The sequence below is a fragment of the Salmo salar genome, chromosome 22 (genome assembly GCF_965601325.2).
Source record: "Salmo salar chromosome 22, fSalSal1, whole genome shotgun sequence".
Classification (NCBI taxonomy): Eukaryota; Metazoa; Chordata; class Actinopteri; order Salmoniformes; family Salmonidae; genus Salmo; species Salmo salar.
Genome location: NC_138312.1, coordinates 40,968,718 through 40,984,994, shown reverse-complemented (window position 1 = coordinate 40,984,994; position 16,277 = coordinate 40,968,718). Strand labels below are relative to the sequence as shown.

General features: G+C 43.5%; 1 protein-coding gene across 2 annotated transcripts in view; it reads right to left on the bottom strand.

Annotated features, from left to right (window-relative positions):
- LOC106583528 (receptor-type tyrosine-protein phosphatase gamma) overlaps nt 1–16,277 on the bottom strand; it is a 258,643-nt gene that overhangs the window by 110,186 nt on the left and 132,180 nt on the right. For both annotated transcript variants that reach the window (XM_045705290.2, XM_045705291.2), the window contains exon 3: nt 10,919–11,098. In XM_045705290.2, the coding sequence (XP_045561246.1) occupies nt 10,919–11,098 (180 nt within the window). The remainder of the gene's footprint in view (nt 1–10,918; nt 11,099–16,277) is intronic.

The following is a 16,277-nucleotide window of genomic DNA, read 5'->3' as shown; positions in this document are numbered from 1 at the left end:
CACTGCCCTTCGTACTTGGCGACTTCAATCTCCTGACGTTTGCCTTCGATTCACTTCTTTCCAACTCTCTTTCCCCTCCTTGCCTTTTTTGACCTCACCCTTTCCCAATCCCCACCAACTCACATGGCAGGCAATACGTTTGACCTCATCTTTACTAGAAGCTGCTTGCCTACTAATCGCCCTGCAACCACCCTACAAGTATCTGACCACTACTTTGTTTCCTTTTATGTCTCCTTTTCCTCCAACCCCAGGCTCTCAGCTCCTAGCCAGATGGCCATGCGCCATCGCAATCTTCGCTCTCTCTCCCACTACTTTGTCCTCTCTATCCTATCATCTCTCCCTTCCGCTAAATCCTTCTCCCCCCTGTCTCATGATTCTGCCTCTTCGACCCTACTCTCTGCCCTTTCCGCATCCTATGACTTGCACTGTCCCCTTTCCTACCGGCCGGCTAGGCCCTCCTCTCCTTCTCCATGGCTGAATGACTCATTGCGAGCTTACAGAACAGGGCTGCGGGCACCTGACTGAAGGAAAACAAAACTTCTTGAGGACCTATCATCCTTTCACTCCCTCCTCTCTATTTTCTCTTCCTCTGTATCTGCTACTAAAGCCATTTTCTACCACTCTAAATTTCAAGCTGTGCCTCTAACCCAGGAAACAGTTTTCCACCTTCTCCTCCCTCCTTAATTATCCACCCCTCCCCCTTCCTCCGCGGACGACTTTGTCAACCACTTTAAAAAAAGGTTGACAACATCCGCTACTCATTCACTCAGCCTATTGAGTCCACTCGTCTCAGTTACACAGAACTACCCTACGCCTTGACCTCTTTCATTGACTGACTTTCATCAAGCTGCCCACTCAAGAAAAAGCTACAAACTAAACAAGTGCATGCAATCTGCTTCAGGTTATCAATCAACCTACCAGGGTAGTTACAAACAGCACAGGAATAAAATAATCAACATGTATTAATTACATCTTTACTAATGCTGCAGAAATTAGCTTGAAAGCAGTATCCAAATCCATTGGATGTAGTGATCACAATAGTGTAGCCATATCTAGGAAAAGCTCATTTCAAAAAGCTGGGTCTAATATAGTGTATAAGAGGTAATACAATCACTTTTGTAGTGATTCCTATGTTGTTGATGTAAATAATATTTGTTGGTCTGTGGTGTGTATTGAGGAGCAACCATATGCTGCACTTGAAATTGCTTATTCTAGTTAAATGGCTGTAAAAACGGTTAAATTCCCGTGGATTGATGAGGGATTGAATAATTGTATGGTTCAGAGGGATGAGGCAAAAGGAATGGCTAATTATTCTGGCTGGACAACCGATTGGCAAACATGCTGAAAATTGAGAAATCATGTGACTAAACTGAAAAAGAAAAAGAAACTATACTATGAAAAAAAGACAAATTACATAAATAATGATAGTAAAAAGCTTTGGAACACCTTAAATGAAATATTTGGCAAAAAGGCAAACTCAGCTCCATCAGTCATTGAATCAGATGGCTCATTCATCACAAAACCGATTAATATTGCCAATTACTTTAATGATTATTTTCATTGGCAAGATTAGCAAACTTAGGCATGACATGCCAGCAACAAACGCTGACACTACACATCCAAGTATAACTGATCAAATTATGAAAGATAAGCATTGTCATTTTGAATTCCATAAGTGAGTGTGGAAGAAGTAAAAAAAATGATTGTATCTATCAACAATGACAAGCCACAGGGGTCCGGTTGCAAAATGACTGAGGATAATAGAGGATGATATTGCCACTCCTATTTGCCATATATTCACATAGCTGACCAATCAGCCTGTTACCAACCCTTAGTAAACCCTTAGTAAACGTTTGTAATAAATTGTGTTTGAAAAGATACAATGTAGTAGTATAGTTTCTTCTTTTTTACTGTAAACAAATTGACAACAGACTTTCAGCGTGATTATAGGGAAGGATGGCGCCGGAGCAGAAGGCAGACGTTTTACGTGCCCCCAAACGATTGTGTTTTTTTGTTCGTTGATCTGCGCTGTTCGTAACTTATTTTTGTACATAATGTTGCCGCTGCTATCTCTTATGACCGAAAATAACTTCTAGACATCAGGACTGCGATTACTCACCACGGACAAGCAGAATCCTTTTTCTTCTTTCACGACTCTGACGAGCCCGAGGCGAAAGCTATACGGCTCCCTCGGGAACAGGCCCCAACACCAGTGATCTGTGTGAAGAGGAGGCGGAGAAAGAGAGGCCGGAGGGCGGGCTGCCTTCTGAGGAGTCAGAGGCGATTGAATAAACCCCTACTCCCCTCAATTCTGCTAGCAAACATGCAATCTTTGGACAATAAATTGGATGAGTTATTAGGAAGATTAAACTACCAACGGGACATTAAAAACTGTAACATCTTATGCTTCACGGAGTCGTGGTTGAACGACGACAATATCAACATACAGCTGGCTGGTTATACGATGTACCGGCAGGATAGAACAGCGGCGTCTGGTAAGACAAGGGGCGGCGATCTATGTATTTTTATAAACAACAGCTGGTGCACGATATCTAAGGAAGTCTCGAGCTATTGCTCACCTGAGGTAGAGTTTCTCATGATAAGCTGCAGACCACATTACCTACCGAGAGAGTCTTCATCTATATTCCTTGTAGCTGTTTACATACCACCACAGTCAGAGGCTGGCACTAAGATAACATTGAATGAGCTGTATTCCGCCATAAGCAAACAAGAAAACGCTCCTAGTAGCCAGTGACTTTAATGCAGGGAAAAGTAAGTCAGTTTTACCAAATTTCAATCAGCATGTTAAAGGTGCAATCAGGAGGGAAAAGATCTCTGGACCACCTATACTCCACACATAGAGATGCATACAAAGCTCTTCCTCGCCCTCCATTTGGCAAATCTGATCATAATTCCATACTCCTGATTCCCCATTACAAGCTAAAATTAAAGCAGGAAGCACCAGTGACTAGATCAATAAAAAAGTGGTCAGAGGAGGCAGATGCTAAGCTACAGGACTGTTTTGTTAGCACACACTGGAATATATTCCGGGATTCCTCCAAGGGCATTGAGGAATACACCACATCTGTCATTGGCTTCATCAATAAGTGCGTCGATGACATTGTCCCCACAGTGACCGTACCAGAAGACTGTGTGATCACGCTCCCCGCAGCCGATGTGAGTAAGACCTTTAGACAGATAAACATTCACAAGGCCGCAGGGCCAGACGAATTACCAGGACGTGTACTGCGAGCATGCGCTGACCAACTAGCAAATGTCTTCACTGACATTTTCAACCTCTCCCTGTCTGAGTCTGTAATACCAACATGTTTCAAGCAGGCCACCATAGTGCCTGTGCCCAAGAACACTAAGGTAACCTGCCTAAATGACTACCGACCCGTAGCACTCACGTCTGTAGCTATGAAGTGCTTTGAAAGGCTGGTCATGGCTCACATCAACACCATCATCCCAGAAACCCTAGACCCACTCCAATTTGCATACCACCCCAACAGATCCACAGATGATGCAGTCTCTATTGCACTCCACACTGCCCTTTCCCACCTGGACAAAAGGAACACCTATGTGAGAATGCTATTCATTGACTGTTCAACACCATAGTGCCCTCAAAGCTCATCAATAAGCTAAGGACACTGGGACTAAACACCTCCCTCTGCAACTGGATCCTGGACTTCCTGACTGGCCGCCCCCAGGTGGTAAGGGTAGGTAACAACATATCCGCCACGCTGATCCTCAACACAGGGGCCCCTCAGGGGTGCGTGCTCAGCCCCTTCCTGTACTCCCTGTTCACTCATGGCTGCACGGCCAGGCACGACTCCAACCCCATCATTAAATTTGCAGATGACAACAGTGGTAGGCCTGATCACCAACAACAACGAGACAGCCTATAGGGAGGAGGTCAGAGACCTAGCCGTGTGGTGCCAGGGCAACAACCTCTCCCTCAACGTGATCAAGACAAAGGAGATGATTGTGAACTACAGGAAAAAGAGGACCAAGCAGGGCCCATTCTCATAGACAGAGCTGCAGTGGAGCAGGTTAAGAGCTTCAAGTTCCTTGCTGTCCACATCACCAACAAACTAACATGGTCCAAGCACACCATGACAGTCGTGAAGAGGGCACGACAAAACCTATTCCCCCTCAGGAGACTAAAAAGATTTGGCATAGGTCCTCAGATCCTCAAAAGGTTCTACAGCTGCACCATCGAGAGCATCCTGACTGGTTGCATCACTGCCTGGTATGGCAACTGCTCAGCCTCCGATCGCAAGGCACTACAGAGGGTAGTGCGAACGGCCCAGTACATCACTGGGGCCAAGCTTCCTGCCATCCAGGACCTCTATACCAGCCGGTGTCAGAGGAAAGCCCTAAAAATTGTCAAAGACTCCAGCCACCCTAGTCATAGACTCTTCTCTCTGCTACCACATGGCAAGCGGTACCGGAGCGCCAAGTCTAGGTCCAAGAGGCTTCTAAACAGCTTCTACCCCCAAGCCATAAGACTCCTGAACATCCGGTCAAATGGCTACCCAGACTATTCGCATTGCCCCCCCCACCACTGCCACTCTCTGTTGTCATCTATGCATAGTCACTTTAATTAACTCTACCTACAGGTACATACTGCCTCAACTCAACTAACATTGTCTCTGTACCCGCACCCCCCTGTATATATTGTTATTTTTTACTGCTGCTCTTTAATTACTTGTTACTTTTATCTCTTAATCTTATCCATATTTTTTTAAAATGCACTGTCGGTTAGGGGCTCGTAAGTAAGCATTTCACTGTAAGGTTGTTGTATTCGTGTCAAGGTATGCGTGAAGGGCTGTAGAAAGTCAGGCGCAGGAGAGCAGATATTTGGTAGCAAAACGGAGCCTTCTATTTGGCGAACCAAAAGCACACGTCACAAACGAACATGAAATACAAATACGGGTTGAACATAACCCAGCGCAACCAGCCTAACGTGTGCATACATGAAAACAGATAAACAATACCACACAAAGACATGGGGGAAACAGAGGGTTAAATATATTTAACCCTCTGTTTCCCCCATGTCTTTGTGTGGTATTGTTTATCTGTTTTCATGTATGAGGAAAATGAGAACCTGGTGTGTGGGAAAACGAGACAAAACAAATGGAAAATGAAAAATGGATAGGAGATGGTTAGAAGACCGGCGATGTCGACTGCCGAACACCGCCCGAACAAGGAGAGGCATCGACTTCGGCAGAAGTCGTGATAATTCGGCGCATGTGACTAATACAATTTGATTTGATTTCACATTCAACAAGCACCACACTTACACAAATTACTGATGATTGGCTGAGAAATGTAGGACTTCAGTTCGGCTTTTGACATTATTGATCATAGTCTGCTGATGGAAAAACTTGTTATGGCTTTACAGCCCCTGCTATATTGTGGATAAAGAGTTAACTGTCTTACAGAACACAGAATTCTCCAACATAATCCAGCTACAATCAGGAATTTCCCAGGGCAGCAGTCTAGGCCCCTTACTTTTTTCAATCTTTACTAACGACATGCCACTGGCCTTGAGTAAAACCAGTGCGTCTATTTACGCAGATGACTCAACACTATACACGTCAGTTACTACAGCGAGTGAAATCACTGCAACACTTAACAAAGAGCTGCAGTTAGTTTCAGAATGGGTGGCAAGGAATAAGTTAGTCCTAAAATATTTCCAAAACTGAAAGAATTGTATTTAGGACAAATAATTCACTAAACCCTAAACCTCAACTAAATATTGTCATAAATAATGTGGAAATTGAGCAAGTTGAGGTGACTAAACTGCTTGGAGTAACCCTGGATTGTAAACTGTCATGTTAAAAACATACTGATAAAACAGTAGCTAAGATGGGGAGAACTCTATCCATAATAAAGCGCTGCTTGGCCTTTCTAAAAACAAGGCAGGTCCTACAGGCTCTAGTTTTGTCACATCAGATTTCTAAAACAGTTAAAAATACACCTTATTTAACAGTGGGGAGTATGGAGACACACACAGGCACAGACACACATGATAAGACACACACGTACGCATGTTGTATTGTAAATATGTGATAGTGGAGTAGTGGCCTGAGGGAACACACTAAATGTATTGGTAAAGTGTTTTGGGTACATTATGAAATGTAATGTCATGTCATATTTCAAATTGTAAATAACTGCCTTAATGTTGCTGGACCGCAGGAGGAGTAGCTGCTGCCTTGGCAGGAACTAATGGGGATCCTTAATAAATACACAATTAAGGCATCAATTAACCCCTGCAACCTCCAGTAAACACGCTTTGTCAAGGAGATATCCGTGTTCGATCAAAGGGCTTGGACTAGCTTGCTGGCTACAGCCTTCCCTGGGCTTTCTACATTTAAATACATTATCAAACACAGTTTAATTAGCATTAACGGTTGTCAACTTTTTTTTCCATCATGATGCAAGCAAGAGGACTTGCACATTTTAGAGACAAAACATGGCTTTGCAGTTTGCTTTGAAGTTAGTTACATCTTGTCTTGTTGAAGAATTCCCCTTTCAGAAGTTGGGAAATGTAATTATAAGTAAAGGCTTTGTCCGTGTGTGGTGTAAACACTAAACACTGATGCTGGATTTCTAGTGTTTTCGCAGATGCCTACCCTCCTATTCACATCTGAAGTCCCGCTGAGTTTGTCTGAGTCACACAACATATGGGCCTGTATTCGAAGAGTGATGTGCTGATCTAGGATTAGTTATGCCTTTTAGATCATAATGAAAAAGATTATATGGACAGGGGGGTCGTGATCCTAGAACAGCACTCCTCCTACGCTGAGACGCTTTATGAATACAGGCCACGAAACTCCATCGTATGTGAACAACTGACATTTCCCCTCTCTGTCCGTGGCGTGGTAGCTAAGTGAGTGTGCTCTGTGCATGTTTCGATGAATCCATAACCCTTGAACATCTCTCCAGCTGATATTATTAGCCAGATTAGGCCCCTGATCCCCCTGACTGTTATAGGTGGACTAAGCCTAGCTGGGCCCTCCAAAAAAGATGCAGCAAGGCTTCTTTTATTAACAAAGCCAACTGAGGAGGAGAGGAGATGAGCATGAGGACAAACAAACCCGAGTGACTGTAAAAAAACAGAGCTGTGGAAACAAGCAGTGTCACGGGAGTGAGAGAGGGAGGGTGGGAGAGAGGGAGAAAAAATAGAGAAAGAGAGAGAGGTAGACAGGACAAAAGACAGTGGAAGAGATGGACAGTATGAATGAGGGGAAAGAGAGTGAGACAGAGGGAGAGAGAGAGAGAGAGAGAGACAGGGAGAGATGGCTGTACATGTCTACCAGGCTAGGGTTTGTGAAAAGGCCCCAGATCCAGGAGATTTTCACAAGCTCCTTCAAGTACACTATAAACATACAACCACACAGCTGAAAACTGACCCCCCCTGCTATGGACAGTGTCATAGTCAACAGTCAACCAAAATGCATACACATGCAAAGAGACACATGCAGATGCACACAGAAGAGGAGATGAGAGTAGTGTTGCCACAATACCATAATTCTTACTTTGGTATTTGTATCAGATTTAGTATCACAATACTCAATACCATCACGATACTCAATACCATCACGATACTCAATACCATCACGATACTCAATACCAAAACGATACCACAACAAAAAAGTCACAGAATGGCACTTGATCCAGACAGAGTTATTATTTTTTTGAGACACCCATGTATGCAATAAATAATCAATTATACAATCAATTTTATTTAGCTTTTACCTATTTAACTAAAAAATAACAATGGTCATCATTTATTTGAATGATAAACTGGGTAAATCAAGATGTAGCCTAGGTCTATTCCCAATGCCGGTGAATGCATATTATTCAATAGGAGTGTGTGCATGCATTGAGTTATTGCGGTTCTTTTAGCTGATTTCATGGGTAGTTAATTCAGCTGTAAGCTAACAAGGAAGGTTAGTCTACAATTAAAGCTGGAAGCTACTGATATTGTCTTGCATTGTAAAAGTGTTCTGGCCTCTATGGACATTGTTTTGCGAAATGTAATTTATAAATGTTTGTATTTTATTTAACTAGGCAAGTCAGTTAAGAACAAATTCTTATATACAATGACGGCCTACCCCGGCCAACACTGGGCCAATTGTGCGCCGCCCAATGGGACTCGAAATCACGGCCTGTTGTGAATCAGCCTGGAATCAAACCAGGGTCTGTAGTGACGCCTCTAGCAGTAAGATGCAGTGCCTTAGACCGCTGTGCCACTCGGCAGCCCAAGAGGTAATGAACAGTTAAAACATTTCTACATGCCGTGTTGCATTATTCAAACTGTTCTGGAGCGGGTCGAGAGGTTCAAGTTCATTGGAGTCCACATCACTAAGGACTTACCATAGTCCACACATACGCGCATAGTTGTAAAGAGGACATGGCAACGCCTCTTCCCCCTCAGGAGGCTGAAAAGATTTGGCATAGGCCCTTGGATCCTCAAAAAGTTCTACAGCTGCACCATCGACAGCATCTTGACTGGCTGCTTGGTATGGCAAATGCACCAACCTTGACCACAAAGCGCTACAGAGGCTGATGCAGACAGTACAGTACATCACTGCGGCCGAGCTCCCTCTATATCAGAGGAAGGCCGGAAAATTGCCAAAGACTTCAGCCACCCAAGCCATAGACTGTTCACTCTGCTACCGTCCAGCAAACATTACCGGAGCATCAGCTCTCAGACCAACTGGCTCCGAGACAGCTCCGACCCCCAAGCCATAAGACTGCTAAATAGTGGTACCCTAACTATCTGCACTGACTATATATACACACCATATACACCCTCACACACACTACATTGACACTCCCACACAAAACCCACACACATTCATTTCACTACACACGCACACACGCACACACCCACACACACACACACACACACACACACACACACACACACACACACCCCCCCCCCCCCCCCCCCCCCCCCCCCCCCCTAATTTACTGCTGCTATTCTGTTCTTTATTTTACTCTTATTATTATCTATCCTGATACCAAGTCACTTTACCTTGCCTTCATGTGTATCTACTGTACCTCAAATACCTTGTACCTCTGCACAATGATCTAGTAATGGTACACCCTGTATATAGTTCAATTCTTGTGTATTTCACTGTATTCGTTGTGTTACCATGGAAAGGGTTCATTAGCAATGATTTCACAGTAAAGCCTACACCAGTTCTATTCGGTACATTTGACAAACATATGATTTAATTTGATTTGGGGAGCTAGCAATGCAGCCCAGAAAACTCTTGCAGTGAATGAGTAAGTGGAGCAGAAACTGTGCTCTTCACACTATAAAGGGCCTGCAATGTATAGACTTGATCCTCTCAATCACGTGAGACAGATTTGACAGAAGTACCGAACGTAAAAAAAATTCTAGTACCGAACCTTTATTATTAGCCATTTTTTGGGGGTTTCGGTACACCGTGCAACACTAAAGGAGACGCAGGCGGGCCGGCCCTGGGACTTTGATTAGCGATGCAACCCTCTCTGTGTTTGAGCGCTCCAGCAGTCGAGCCGAGCAGAGCAGGAATTAGATGCTAAGCCAAAAATACCTTGAAGCACAGGCTGTGAAAGAAGGGAAGTAAATCCTTGATCAATGCAAATGTCTCCGGGACCATCTTTCCACATGAATTTGCTTAAAGGTCCAGTGCAGTCAAAAACATGATTTCCTTGGTTTTATATATTTTTCCACACTATGATGGTTGAAATAACATGGTGAAATTGTGAAAATGATGATAATGGTCTGTGAGTGTAAGAGCTGCTTGAAAAGACTGGCTGGAATTTCAGTAAATGTGTTAATAGACCAATAAGAAAGCATTAAAAACCTCTCTGCCAATAAGAGCTAGTTTTCCATTTTCCCCTCCCCACTCCCAGACAGTCCTAGCAAAATGATTGCTTGAGAAATAGCTCTTTGCTAAGAAGCAATTTTTGTTTACTCTTGACCACAAACTGAAAATGAGCAGAGTATGGTATTTCATTGTTACCCAGAAATTGATATAGAAATTTGCCTGGGGAAATCTTTTTTTAGCTGAAGACTTCTGGACGCTGGCCAATCAAACACAGCTTAAAGCCAAAGCGGGTCAAGGCACCATGCAGAGAAAGTAAAATCATTAAGAATCAACTATTAAGATCTTGACCCTTTGTGTTTACTGTAATTACAATGTCGGCAGGAACATGCAAGATGAAGTTTAACACTATGTAAAGCCAAAACCAAACGTTCACTCATCATAATCGATAGTGTGTATTTATGTATCGTCTCGACCAGCTCTGCTAAAGAATTAAAAACCTAAGCCTGTTCTACTCCAATAGTTTTTTTTTTTCCTTCTTTGTGGTATCCAATTGGTAGTTACAGTATTGTCCCATCGCTGCAACTCCTGTACGGACTCAGGAAAGGCGAAGGTTTGAAAGCTGCACATCCTCCGAAACACGACCCTGCCAAGCCGCACTGCTTCTTGACACAATGCCCGCTTAACCCGGAAGCCAGCCGCACCAATGTATCAGAGGAAACACCATACACCTGGCGACCGTGTCAGCATGCATGCGCCCGGCCTGCCAAAGGAGTTGCTAGAGCGCGATGGGACAAGTACATCCCGGCCGACCAAACCCTCCCCTCACCTGGACAAAGCTGGGCCAATTGTGTGCCGTCCCATGGGTCTCCCTGTCGCGGCTGGCTGCGACAGAGCCTGGACTCAAACCAGGATCTCAAGTGGCACAGCGATGCAGTGCATTAGACCAGTTCTGTTGAAGTGAAGGAATCTAACCTGTTATCTAACCTGAGCATTGAGGACAGCACCCATTCCTGTCTCACCCTGCTAAGGAAGTGAAAATCTTTTGAATTCAAAGAGTTCTGAATGAATGAGGGCACGCTAACCTGTCTTCCCTGTGTTCTTCATGGATGTCTTGTTGGACGACTCAGCGTTGAACCCATTGAGGGTCAGCTCCTGGTACTCCTGAGACACCTGGGCATCCTCGTCTGAAATATCCACTGGTGATTGGTTCCTCTCCACACACTCAGGGTAGGAGGAGGCCCAGCCCCCAGTCCCGTGGGTCCCTACAGGAAGAGAGGAGAGAGAGTCAGTTACACCATCCACAGCACTAAGATCTGGGACAGTATTCAAAAAGTGTCTCAGAGTACTACAGCTCCTAAATAGAGACAGAGAGTGAAACCCCACCTCCCACCTTTCTCTTTGCAGTGAAAGAGACAGTGAGCCAGTAGAAAAATATACTTCCTGATTCACAGTCTGCTCTTCTAATCCTCTCTCACCCCCACAGAATAATCCCCCATCGAAAGACGTGGCTGCTCTTGATCTGTTCACTGCTACACATTTCAATGTTTTTATTTACCTTTATTTAACCAGGTAAGACACATTGGGGTTAAAAACCTATTTTGCGAGGGCAACCTGGCAAGAAGGCAAAACAGAGAAATAGCAGCATGTACATAAAATATTACAGAAATACTAAAATACCCCCCCCCACCCCCGCACACTCACACCTGAAGAGCAATCCACTGCAGTCATGCTTTATTCAGATGAATTTGTCACCAGTTTCTCATGCTGAAGCAGAAAACTAGACCCCTGAGTGCTACAGATTTGTCCATCAAGTTAAATTAGGATGAATCGTCTTCTCCCCGTTCCACATACTGCCTGGAAGCGTACATTGATTGGCCAGGTCGGGATTCCATGGAAGAGCGGCCGCTATGGATCTGGTGTTTGCTTCTCACTAATAGCTGCATCAGTAAGCTGGAGTGAAGTCATCATTCATCGCTTGTGTCTGTCTGTACCAGCGCCACTCTAATATCTCACACCGCTAAAGAAAAGCATGCACACGTGCGCGCGCGCGCGCACACACACACACACACACACACACACACACACACACACACACACACACACACACACACACACACACACACACACACACACACACACACACACACACACACACACACACACACACACACACACACACACACACACACACACACACACACTTCTTGCCATAGTAATAAGAGCAGATAAAGGAAATATGCTCGCCACACAACAGTGTGCCGACTGAAGAACACCGTTTGTGTCTCAAAACAGCAAGAGAAAATAAGTAGTTCTCACACAGTTAAATAGCATCCCCCCGCACTTCAGCCATAGCAATAACAGATGATAGCTGCTTGCCACTCAACAGGATACTGTTTATACACTGATTGCACAAAACATTAGAAACACCTGCTCTTTCCATGACATAGGCTAACCAGGTGAATTCAGGTGAAAGCGATGGTCCCTTATTGATGTCACCTGTTAAATTCACTTCAATCAGTGGAGATGAAGGGGAGGAGACAGGTTAAAGAATGATGTTTAAGCCTTGAGACAATTGAGACATGAATTGTGTATGTGTGCCATTTAGAGGGTGAATGGGCAAGACAAAATATTTAAGTGCCTTTGAACGGGTATGGTAGTACCGGTTTGAGCGTGTCAAGAACTGCAACGCTTCTGTGTTTTTCACGCTCAACAGTTTCCCATGTGTATCAAGAATGGTCCAGCACCCAAAGGACATCAAGCCAACTTTAAACATCTGTGGGAAGCATTGGAGTCAACATGGGCCAGCATCCCTGTGGAACGCTTTCGACACCTTGTAGAGTCAATGCCTCAATGAATTGAGGCTGTTCTGAGGGCAAAAGGGGGTGCAACTCAATATTAAGAATGTGTTCCTAATGTTTTATACACTCCGTGTATAGGCTACAGTAGGGAGAGAGAGCAGGCTCTGAGGAAATGTAATGTATTTTCTACTTCTGTAAATAAAACCCTGGCTGTCTCATCTTGGTTTGACATATTCCTCTCTCTCACTCTACCCTGATCCAGTTAACTATACCAGGTGGAAACACAAATCGAATCCTTTATGGACACATCAGTTTTCTTCAAAATAGCAAACAATCTAATTACATGTAAAAACCCATGTTTTCAGGAATGCACATAATATAACTACACCACAGATATAAATAAATGAATGAAACAAATAACAGTCAAATAATACGCTCCACAGAAACGTAATTACACACACTTAAACTTGAAACGCTTTTTTATTTTTTCCAGTTGTAGTCTCGAGTTCACCTTTCTGGAAAGCAATCCCTGATCAAAAGCTAGCTCAGAGCTTTCCACGTCTGTATTATTTGTCGGCAACTTATTTGGTAAACAACCTGCAGCTTTATGAAAACAGTTGTCATTGTAGCCTCAAATCCTGATGCCCCTCCTCACAGTCAACAACACCACCACACACTCATCATGAAGAGTTACAGCACATTTATGTATCCAACCTCTATCATACTGTACCTAATAGTTACATCAATCATTTTCCAATTTATCTTTACAGAAATGTAAGACTAATGTTGAGGGAATTTCTTTAACAGATAATATTATATTGACTATGTATTCACCATGCATAATTTCATCTATTTATTTTTCCCCCTGGAAGCTATTTCTTCCCAGAATGGCAATTGACATGATTAAACAATGGGTAATTATATGTATTCCTTACAATCTTTGCTTACGTGGTAGAAAACGTTTTCTGTACCGATGAGCAAAGTATACACAATGGGAATTTGGGCTTTTAGTTTTAATATATAACCATTGTAATAACAATCCATGAGCTTCTCCCCATCCCACTGTTTTCTTATGAGGCCCTCTGGCCTTTCCAATCCACAGGAGTTTGACTCAATTTCCCCTGCTAACAGGAAGCCCCTGCCAGCCCCTGCTCCCATCCCCATGTCACCCCAGATCTACTTAGGGTTTTCTAAAGCTAACCAGAATCTGTTAGCTTCACATTCCAGCTCAGGCTTCATCCATACTACGATGGTGGATATTGCTCGTCCGCCTGCCGATAACTCTAGCAGGCTTGTAACTGGGTGTGCATGTCGCACGTGGCTAGTCGAACACCAAACTCTTTATTGAGACAATGCTGAAACATCAACCCATGGGCGAGTCAGTGACACATTTTCATTTGTTCCGGAATCAAAATGAAAAGTTATCTTGCAAATTCAGCAGGCTATGGTGTGAAATAAGCTTTATGTTACCACGTCTTTATGTTACCACGTCTTTATGTTACCACGTCTTTATGTTACCACGTCTTTATGTTACCACGTATCGTTAATGCCGACTTTGGTGTTCTTATCAGTGCACAACCACAAACACCTTTTCCACCCACTCCGATCGATAAAATAACTGTATTAAGTCATACAAAAGTGTTACTGTGTGTAAAGATGAAAATGCATTCTGTCATTACCAAATGTGTAATGTGATATATATTAATATTACAAAAAAAGTGGTTTAAAAAATATTTAAATCCGTCCCTTCTCAAATGAAGGGAATGATGACACAATGTTTGCAAGAGGAAGGAAACCTATTTTCATTGGTCCTCAACTTGTGGATCAGTCATTTCCTCCAGGGTAGGTGGAGTTAGCCGTGAGATAGCCTGGTTAGTTCTGAACGATTTGTTGCCATAGAAAATGTACTTGGCTAAAAGTTGAGCCACTTACATATGACCAGTCATCCCGAGTTGATCTCAGACTTGACCAAAGTTACCTTGATAACTCCTCAAACCTGCTTCGTAGGATACCCCTCAGGTCAGTCACACACACGCACGCACGCACGCACGCACGCACGCACGCACGCACACACACACGTAAGTAACACTGGGGACTGGTGGGAGGGAAAGGTTTGACCGTCACACCAGAGAGACAACTTACTGGACCAGTGAACAATGTGAACAAAGACAGGTGATATGTTCAGTTGGGCTGGATGACAGACATGTTATAGAACGTTAACGACACAGTTGGCATTGTAGTTAGTCTTGCATAGCGTCTTGTGATCGAGGAGAAGCAGGGAAATCCAGGCTAGGATTTCTTTCACCCACATGAAGCAGCGACGGTCAAAAACAACGGCTGACAGAGTACATGCCCTGGTAGAGGAATAAAGGAATAGGCTGTCTTTTCAGGAGTGGCTTTCCACGCCTCACTAACCATAGACATTATCCTACTCTGCACATTTACCTATTCCTATGTAACACTGTAGAATGATAATAGAACACTTTTAGCTGAAAAGGAAAATACTAATTCTGGTGAAACAAAGGATTTCTCCAGTACGTTAGTTAAAGAGAGGCAATGAGGCTCCTCTGAATGTGAAGACCTGTAATACAGTACAATGCTGTTGGCTGACAAGAAAAGGGTGGTAGCTAGCACTGTCAGGATGAAACCACTGTTTGTTGAAAGCTGTTGCATTATTCCCTGGTTTATTGGCTCATAAAGAGGAGAAGAGCCTCAAGGCTGTAAATACAGTTCTGTCTGTGTGAGTGTTACAGTTGAGGGTGACTCACTGTTTAACCTGCATTTGCCTGTTTGCAAATACTAGTCTTTGATATAACTAGGAAGAGTTACAGTACAATGCCTCAAATATTACTCACAGTAACACATTTATATGTGCTCACTGTTTCTCGAATAGCTGAAATAGCCAATGTATCTTGTAAGAGACGAAGTACATTCATGCACAATGTTCTAGACAGAGCTTAACACAAATAAGTGTTTTCATGCCACTCCCACACCTTATTGACAAGCCTCCAATAACTTTATCTATTCCAGTTCCATGTTAGAACTTTCTATTCCACTTCCATGTTATAAATGTCACTATTACAATTCCATGTTAGAACTCTGTCTCTTTTCCAGTTCCATGTAGTACCTGTCTCTATTCCAGTTCTATTTTAGAGGTCCTAGGAGACTTGTACCATGTTTCCCCCACAGCCCATGTCTCCAGCAGGAGAGAAACAGCAATTGCTGGTTAGTGTCAATACAAATAAATGAATGAGTGTAATAAACCCAACGCTGGAACAACTCAAATACTAATTGCACACGTGTCAGTTTTGTCCAAACGCAACTTGCAACAGGGTCTAATCTGGTGTTCATTTTCCATCAGAAATAGATTCCATGCCATTTACCAGCACTGAGATAATTGGGGTCTTTAAAAGTAACAGAGAAAGGGAGGAGCAGAGCTGGGATCAGATAACAAAGGGTTGCGAAGTCGGTTAATCATTCTACAATGTCATCCATCAGGCTGACTGTAATCCTAGTGGCTGGCTCTGCCTCTGCTGCCACTGAATGGATGGAGGGAACAGTCACCCTTCGGGCAGGAAGACTACAGAAAAGAGAACTTGGATGTGCAACATCTAACCAAGCTGCAATAAACCCAGTCAAGTCA